Below are 9768 nucleotides of genomic sequence, written 5' to 3' on the forward strand. Positions count from 1 at the left end.
TGTGCTTATGTGCGATATTTTAATTTATGTCGTGAAAGCCTGGACGCAAAAACAGGACAGTTCGTTAGCGTAGGAGGGAACTTCTTCGTTAGACTGAACTCTGTTGATTGACTATTGAAAGCGCAAAGCGAAATAAGTTATAGTAATTCTTTTGCACGAGATTAAATAATTCAAGAGCGTTATTTTTTAGTATTGATTATTTATTTTAAACATTGAAATTTACAATAAACATTTAGAATTTACAACAGAATTTGGCTAATAATTCAGTTGTATGAGAAAAATTTCAAGACAATTATCGATACATAATCCGACATCGCATTTTCTGCATTCTCTTATTTTTCACACAAACAACACATTTTCTTCTCGATAATTAGATGCGACTGTCCTCGAAACAGGTAGACAATTATAACGAGACATTATTGGCATTTGCTTACTGCCGTTACTAAGGAATACATTCATATTTATCTCACATAAATGTAATAGTATTACTTCTACTTGATCGGAAAAATCGACAAACGCGTATATCTGTCCTTAGGCCATGCGGAATACTTGCAAAAAACGCATATATGTGTTCTGAGTCTACACCCATAGCTTTCGCCCGGCGCATATACGCGCCCATACATGCGTTAATAAGATAAGAGGAAATAAAAGACAGATTATCGATAAAATACACTAACACATATGTAATACGTGGATATATTACCACTCAGATTACACATATTATATATTATAAGGGAATATGTATACCACGTATACATATATGTAGAACGAACATTTCAAACTTGTTTATAGCGCGTGCCCACACATACATGCACGCACACGAACAATTTTTCGAACGATAATTATATTAATGATATATATTATGATAACCATTTATATTTTTTAAAATATGTTCTTATGGCATACATATTTATTCCACGCTTTATATCTATCCACATCCGTGACTGTAGGTGACATTGTTTTTAACAATTTTGCTATTATTTCATAATTCTTTAATTCATATTTCAAAGTCGTAACAGATGTTTCTTTTTTTTCAAGTTTTTCCCACATTGGACTTATTTCTAGCAGCCATGCTTGCTTACAAAGCAATTTTATATCCGCGCAAGAATATTTTTCAGTAGATTTTATTATGTGGTTTACAATATCCATATTCTCTAATAACTGGTTGCTAAGGTATAATTTGAACATATCGAGTCGAGTAACTTCATTTGGTAATGATACGTATATTTTCTTTTCGAGGCGTCTCTGTAAAGCTGCATCAATGTCCCTAATAATATATTTACAATAAATATTATTGTTCTGTTATATTAATAATAACGAAGGAATATTCCGAACAACACAATAATTAAGATTAAGATAATGAATAATTATGATATTAAGATATTTTCTACTTAGAAAACATTGAAATAGCGTGATATACATACCAAGGGCAATTAGTTGCAGCCAAAAGAACTACATTAGAATTTTCGTTAGATACTAATCCATCCAATCTAGAAAGAAGTTCTGATCTGAATCTCTTTGCAGGTTCAGACAATGTACAGTTTACTCCTTTATTTGTGCCTATCCAGTCAATCTCGTCGATAAAAATAATTGTAGGCGAATAATTATAGGCAAGTTCAAATAAAACCTGTTCAGTTTAACAAATGTATTTATTATTTATTAAATATTATATTCAAAATTCCTTAAATTCATTGTTTCATCACGAACGTAATATCATTTCGTTTCCCAAACAACTATTCTATTTATATATGAATGACGACAAATAAAAACAAATCTTTTTAAACCTAGAATCTCTTCTTCATAGACAAAGGAAATCAACTTACACGGATATACTTCTCGGAATCGCCTCTCCATTTGCTCACCAATGAGCTGGCCGTTATGTTAAAAAAGGTGCATTGGCATTCTGTTGCGACTGCCTTCGCCAACATCGTCTTCCCTATTTCGTAATTGATTGTAAACATGTACGGGAATGAAAGAAATACGAGTATCTTACCTGTACCAGGTGGTCCGTATAGCAGAATACCTTTCCAGGGAGAAAATGGGCCTTTAAAAAAGATAAGGTACTTGAGGAGATACACAATGGCCTCCTTAATAGCAGATTTACATTCCTCTAGGCCTACAATGTTGTCCCAATATACATTTAATTTTGTCAGTATGATTTCCTGCGACAATACAAAGATGAAATGGCGCATAATCTCCGTATTAATTTCCATAAGTGTTATGTAATTCGTTATTTAAAGCTTTACTGAAATCCCTGCGTCATTGATATACAGTGGATTGTTTATCGATAGGTATTTTATTTTTAAAAAGCTTTACAATACGTATATTAATCGAAAATAACTTACGCATGAAATGTCTTCAGCAATCTTCCGCAATTCCGGATTGTCTATATAAAGCTTCCGAGCCCGTTTCGATATCTTTGATTGCGTGGATTGTTCCATTGAGACGTTAAATAGCTCTTCTGATGAAGCTCCATCGCTTTCATTGGCGAAAATTGGTGTCACTGTCATTGCGAGATTAATATCATCCGTAGCGTCACCCGTCATCTTCTGTTGTACATTCCTCCCTTTCACAGACTCACTTCTCGTTTCTTTGCTAACAGATTTGACACGTTTTACTACTTCTTCGAAGATTGAATGATATTGTAATCGATACGTTGAATACGTTGAGAACGTTGAATAGTGTTAAATAATTTAAATTCTTACACTTTGTTCGCATTTGTCATTTCCCTCGTCTTTATTTCCTTTTCAGTTATTTTCTTGCACAATATAGGATATTTTTGGAATTTCATCTTGTAATAATTTTCATATTCTGTAAGAATAATTTCCAAATCGACGTTGTCGCAGACTCGATATTTCCGAGGTAGACGAGCTTCCCGGATTAATACATCGCTAATGTCTACATATCTAAAAAATATAATTTTTAATTCATTGAACAAATTTTATGCTATGAGTACACACTATACGATAATCATCAATTAACTGTTTTATTTCTAGGTAAGACAGACAAAAAGAATGTACTGTCTATTTATTATTATATAAATCCTCGGCGATAATATTTTGCCTTCTGCTTTTTAATTTCTAATTTTTAAAGTTTGAATTTATATATATTTTCATTTATAACTAGTTAATCTACGTTATCGATTGAGTTATTCTATAACTACTGAGTTACCGATGTCGATTTTCAAATTTTGGTTCCTTCCCCTCTTTCCGCACTAATTTCTATTTCGATTGGTCCCCGATATTATTCGAAAAAATTGCAACTAAGAAGATATCTAAATTGCAATGTACTCACCCATTGCGTCCCAAATAATCACATATAAGGTACAATATGTTCCGATTACGTTCCGAAGTACGACTCTCCTCCTAATGCGACATTTATTTTTTTTATTATTAACAATAATTATTAATAATATAAAGATTTTCATGCAATTTTCTGTTACATTGCGAGTTTAATCAATTTGTTACACATAATTTTGTTATCTACCATCTTGATACGTGCAAAGATAAATCTTAATGATATATAATACAGCGTAAATGGTTATAAATAATTAATTATTGACAATAATTATAAGAATTATCGAAAGAAAAAATCATAGATACTATGTGCGAGTGTAAAATATCACAAAAAATGAACAACAATTGTGAAAAACGCAATATGGCAAATCAATGACAAAACACACTCATGACTGTCATGGAAGTTCCAAAGTCTAAAATCTAGAATATTCCTTACCTCTTTTCGCAAATTATGAGATATCTTATTTGTGGTACCTTGCAGCGATAAATCACCGTTCATAGTGATAGTTTTAAATGTGATAATGATATCCTTGTATTGACTATCGTTTTTCGATAGTTACGAGAATTTTCGTTTATTACTTTGAGACAATCCGTCACTTCCTTTCTCTTATAAAGTTTCCCTTCAACTCCGTTGAAAACTGAGCATCAAACAGGAGACGAACGATTTGTTGTCATGGCGATGTTGGTTCACACATAAGCAGGGTGCGAATATAATGATGGAATAGTCGAGTCCTGTCTACTGTATAGAAAGATGGATGCGACATGGAAATAGAAAGAGAAGGCTGTATATAGGCATTTCCTGTCCTTGTTTAATCAGGCATGCACATTAATGGACACTGACGGCGCTCGTTTACCGTTGTTACATATTTCCGGTACAAGTACGCGGGCATTAGAGAAGGACGGAACGGTCTCTCTCTTTACCCCTATATCGCGTTTTTAGTTCGCTCACGCGCTCTGTACTTATATCTATTACATTCCCACCATAAGCAGCGGCCGTGCCAGTGATTTACAAAAGTTTCGAACTCGCGGACGTTTAATCACGTTCCCTACTCCGAAGGGGTAAGTACAAAGTTGCTCGTCTCAGTACTCTTGTTAGAAGTTTTATCATCTTTTTCATTTCGTGGCTACAAGTTTTTCCAGGAAATTCTTATCGTTTTACAAGGGCTGTGGGGCACAATGACGTCAGCTATCGATCATATACGCGAATTTGTTGTAAATTAATTAGGAGAATATCTGGAGTTCTTTATCGTTGTCAGCTGTAAAATATTAGAATTTTTCATTTATAATTGTCATATTTTCGACTCTTCCGTTGCCAAGACCATCTTGAAAGATTTTTGGTATGTTCCATCACCCTTGTTAAAAGTGTGCCCATTGGTTAGATAGATTGATTTTAAAAACCAATACGTATATCAAGTTTATTATCTCACAGAAACAAAGAAATTCGTTTTATTAACGAATTTTCGATGTTTCTTCTCAATTTCCTTTAGTATCGAACGAAGAACATTATTTGATCAAACGTTTCATCGTTCAAGTAAGGTTCACCTTCTTTAATGTCAATGATTTTGAGATATGTTATTAAGCTCCAAATTCTAAGCAATCTTCTATATATGTACATATAATTGTGTATTATATATATATAACACACGTATAATAGCCAAAGTTCAACTCCCAAGTATACGCAAAGCTTTTATTTTCAATTTATGCGATACCACTATGTTTCATGAATTTATTTGTTAACGGTATTGTAACAAATAACAAGCAGAGGACGAACTATCCGTGAACTGTTTTGCCAACGAGTACGCTTCCAATATTTTCTGTTTGAGAAAACACGATCTAAGGGGGGGGGGCGGCAAAGCTTGTTAATCTGGAAAGAATACAAGCATCAATTTCAAGCGCTTATAGGGAATCAAGCGGGCTTGTTAAGGTCGTAAGTTGGACAATTATCCCGTGTTAGGTTCGGTCAGATTAGTCCTACACAAAATTGATCCAATCATGTGAAAACAAATGTATTCTGATTTTTGTCGCAGATATTTCTGGTCTACGCACTCCAGTGCCCGCACAACTGATATTGAAACACCTGATTTTCCCATATTCTGCAGCGACAAATTTCCTGATATTTTACAACCATGAAGAACTCGTACTCGAAAATACTTGCAATGCTCATCTGCTTGCAGATTATCTTTATCACTTTCTTCCCGTTAGGGGCTGGTAAGTTGATACTGATTAATTATACCATCGAAATTCTATATAATGGCTACAAAAAATATTTGCATCATTACCCTCATTTCCTAACGAAGCGCGTTTTTTTACCAAGTTTTATATTTCATTTGATAGTATCAAATCTCTGTGGTTACACGAAAGTATTAAATGATAGGAAACTTGATATACACGAATTTAATTAATTAATAAGTTAGTCGATATACAGCCATTATTATTTCATGTGAAATATTACAACGTCAAAAACTTAACGTTCTTGTACGTACAGTATTAATCACAAATTGTAAGAATGTTTACTGATAAGCAAAATAGATAATATGGAAAACGCAGACCTATGGAAAGAGAATTCCTGACATTAGACAGGAATACGCGATTGCACGAAATATTTTATGGTATGTCTAACATGGAGAATATATGCGGCGAAGTACGAAAAATTGTCGAGTGGCAAAAATATTGACGCTGGTAATCGTTTTCAGTGGCTTTAGGAGAAAACTGTACTGATTTCGAAGGAAAAGCTGTCTTACATGGACGGATGTATGTGCCGGGACCTTCGATTTGCAGCCTCTGCGTCTGCTACCATTCGGAGCCAAAATGGTGCCAGGCTATCTTCTGTTCACCTCCTTTTGTAAGTATATGCTCATTCTAAGAGCAACCAGCTTAACACAACCATGAGAAACTAAAGTACACCGTTAACGCTTGCATGCTGGTCGTTAAAACACATGCTGCGCGAATAGGGTACACAGCGATTCATTTAACTCGCCTTGAATTAGTTTTAGAAAGACAAACATGGACAGGGATAATTTTTGTCACGAGCCGTTTAATTTATTCGTTCATTGGAACGAATTAATTTACACCTGCTGAGATCGCGATTGATGTGACAAATTCGAAATCTTCTTCCATATGAATATTTTTAAACAAGCACGTCGTAAGCTTTGTATATTTTTTAATCGCAACGAAACTGTTCAGAGAAATGCTGAAATTATTAATTAGAAAAGGAGATTTCTACGCATCGTTGTAAAAGTGTCAGGGAAAATATTCGTGAAACAGTTACGTTGTTACAAGTTCTACAAGAAGAAATATTGAAAATCACGTTCCACTTATTCAGTTGCACGTGTAAAAGTTATCTTGCGTTCGCGCAAAAAATCTCTGACGGATACATGCTTTATAATAATTGGAGTGTCGAAGTTGTTACGCGGATCGGCGTACACGTACCTTTTAATGAAACTAGGTTACTCATTCGTTATTCGTTCCTAATTTTCAGCTTCACGATTTTTACGCAATAAAATTTTATACACCTGTTCGGTTTATAAATGATTCAATTCAAATTTAACAGAATTAAAGTTGAAATAATCATTTGTACTTCATTAAAAGGTTGTTTCAGCATCTCGTTTTAATATTTTTATTGGTAATATTTTGTTAATCGTTATATTTAAATGGAGTTTTTCAAAGGAGAGACATTTTAAGGTAGGAAATGGACATACATTTATAATAAGAATTCAGAAGAAAGAATATTTCATACAGAAAGAAATGTTCCGTATGTATAAATAACTACGCTATGAATTTTATATGTATCGGATATTCCTTCTGGTTAATGTATCTGATGTTTTTTCACACGAGGTAGCGTATATTTGCATCTATATGTCTCTTCGTTTCTCAGTAGTAAAACTTAGCATTCATGCGGCTGATAAGTAGTTACGCACTGACAACGAGAAACATAAAATGAGTAAGAAGCATGAGACATTCTATAAGAAAAATAAAGTTGTTTTTATCTTTCATTGCATATTCGTCAGAATATTGTTAATAAATATTTAAGTTAAGAATTCAGTTGAAATAAATACATAGGATTATACATTTATTTATATATGTATCTATGAACGCATTTGACATAAAATTTTGATAACGACTAAAATTATATATTCTGATATTAAATTAATTTAATGAGAATAAAAAACTAATTTTTTTAAACAAGATTTTGTATAAAGTTATATTTATTAGGAAAAGTTCGTTCATCCCTTTATAACATGATAGGATTAGACTCATAGCTGTGTAAATCATTTCATGGAATAGTATATGTGTGCGTATGTGTTCTAAGTTTTTATTATAAAAATGCTAAATGTACTAGGAGACGTTTTTAAAAATTCATAAATTTTTCTTCATCACACATATCAATCGTTATATTGAAAAGTTAATTATCTTTTATTTGTTTCGAGCTGCACATTGATTGAGACATTCGTGTTGGTTATAATAGCGAATTTAACGCAACGAAGTTGTTTGAATCCCTTGCAAGCATGTAAATATATCGTCGAATTAATAGGTCAATTACTTGAGGTTGGAATTGAAAGAAAGGGAAAGGTGGAGGAGAAGTCTTGCGTTTGAATGCGGGACACTTTTAAAGCCCATAGTTCGCTGAAATTGCCAGAGAATTCAATTAAATGGCAAATTAAACCATTGAACTGAATCTGTTTCCAATCGCGAGCTTAGAAGTTCTATCCTTTGAATTTTTATATCAGTCAACCTTCTTTTTGTACGTACGGTAACGAATATAATTCATGAATTAATGAAGTATGTAATTGGATGAAAGTTCTTCCTCCTGGATTCAGTTTAGACTAAGAAAAATTATATAATAACGAAATTATTAACTTAAAATTGATAGAGTGTATAGTTTTCTTTTTTTTTTTTTTTTTTTTTTTTTTTTTTTTTTTTTTTTTTTTTTTTGCGTGAGGAGGGGAAAATGCTGTTACGCATACCCAGTGATCCGCATCACTGGGTTATGTGGGACTCGGGCGGATGTTGTTGCCATACCCACTAAAAACCCCTCCTCCTTTTTCCTTTGCTTTGAGGACAGACAACCCCGGTAAAACCTGTCGGCAGTCATCAGGGTTGTCCTTTCATGCCCCGTTGTATCTTCTTCGTCGGGCAGTTATTCTGTATATTCAGTATTGCTCTCGTCATCTTCTCAGCTAGTTCAGAATACTGGGCTGATCTCCTTCTGTGGTTCTTTGTTGTCTTGTATCTCTGCCTTCACTGCTCCGCGTAGTTGTTGTTGCTCTCGTTCTCCTCCTTACCTCCTTCAAGGCCTTCGCTGTCACCCTCCTGTGAGACATGACGGTCTTGCGAAATTGCCTGAATTTGTTTTTTTTTTTTTTTTTTTTTTTTGCGTGGGGAGGGGAAAATGCTATTACGCATGCCCAGTGACCCGCATCACTGGGTTATGTGGGAGTCGGTCGGATGTCGTTGCCATACCCACTAAAAACCCCTCCTCCTTCTTCCTCCGCTTAGAGGGCAGACAACCCCGGTAAAACCTGTCGGCAGTCATCAGGGTTGTCCTTTCGTGCCCCGTTGTATCTACTTCTTCGGGCAGTTACTGCTCATGTCGTCCTCTCAGCCAGTTCAGAATACTGGGTTGGTCTCCTTCTGCGGTTTTTCGTTGTTTCATGTTCTTGCCCTCATTGCTCCGCGTAGTTGTTGTTTCGCTCGTTCTCCTCCTTGCCTCTTCCCAGGCCCTCGCTGTCACCCTCCTGTGACACATGACGGTCTTGCAAAATTGCCTGAATTTATTCCAGCTCTCGTCCTTGGCGGTCACCGTGGCGATCAGATTGCCCACGTCTATCTTCCCGCCCAGAGCGTTCTCCAGCTCGATCCTTCTGTCCGTCCACTTCGGGCACGCGAAGAGGGCGTGCTCTGCATCGTCGTTCGGGTCTCCACAGTCGAGACAGTTGCTGTCGCTGTCCCTGCCAATCCTTTTCCTATAGACACCGAAGCTCCCATGCCCGGTTAGCAGCTGCATGGTGTGGTGATCGATGTCCATCTTCTTTTTGGTAAATAGCAGCGCACTCGGTATTAGCTTCTTTGTGATATTTTCCTTTTTGTAGTTGTTCCACTCCTTCTGCCAGTCCTCTTGGGCCTTCTTGCGAATCGCCTCCAGTTCCTCCTTCAGCTTGCAGCCGTCATCCGTGCCAATCCTGGACCCATGGATCTTGTTCCTCCCGTAGGTCTCTCCGAGCATCTTTATCTTTATGTAAATCGGGAGATTCCCGGTCAACACGCATAGTGCAGCGTGGGAGACGGTACGGTATGCCGTCGTTGTTATGCACAGGGCCGTTCGCTGTGTCCGTTTCAGCTTCTTCCTGTTCTTATCGGTATTCGCTAAGCTAATTCTTCTTTCTGAACCCATACTGCCTCCGATGGAACGGGTCCGTTCCGATGCATCTCTCAATGATCTTCTTAAAGCATTTTTCCCAGATCTTGCTCATGG

The 9768-nt window shown here is 35.7% G+C and overlaps 1 protein-coding gene across 1 annotated transcript; it reads right to left on the reverse strand.

Moving 5' to 3' along the window:
• Positions 1–680: 680 nt before the first annotated feature.
• LOC125385815 (katanin p60 ATPase-containing subunit A-like 2) lies at positions 681–8617 on the reverse strand. Its single transcript, XM_048409459.1, has 9 exons — positions 8579–8617; positions 6038–6115; positions 3295–3365; positions 2706–2906; positions 2346–2595; positions 1994–2162; positions 1824–1936; positions 1425–1627; positions 681–1267 (listed from the first exon to the last, which is right to left on the reverse strand). Exons 1-9 carry the CDS (start codon positions 8615–8617, stop codon positions 883–885), a joined length of 1509 nt encoding a protein of 502 aa, XP_048265416.1. The 3' UTR covers positions 681–882.
• Between the last annotated feature and the right edge of the window lie 1151 nt (positions 8618–9768).

Source organism: Bombus terrestris, chromosome 10 (assembly GCF_910591885.1).
Source record: "Bombus terrestris chromosome 10, iyBomTerr1.2, whole genome shotgun sequence".
In the NCBI taxonomy this organism is placed as follows: Eukaryota; Metazoa; Arthropoda; class Insecta; order Hymenoptera; family Apidae; genus Bombus; species Bombus terrestris.

Excerpts from the sequence above, each read along its gene's own strand:
- LOC125385815 (XM_048409459.1), bottom strand. The coding sequence starts at position 8,617 with ATGTCTCACAGGAGGGTGACAGCGAAGGCCTTGAAGGAG. Across the intron at positions 2,596-2,705 it reads ATGACAAATGCGAACAAAGT|CAAAGAAACGAGAAGTGAGT; the intron begins GTAAGAATTTAA and ends CAAATCTGTTAG. Across the intron at positions 1,268-1,424 it reads GCTGCAACTAATTGCCCTTG|GGACATTGATGCAGCTTTAC; the intron begins GTATGTATATCA and ends ATATATTATTAG.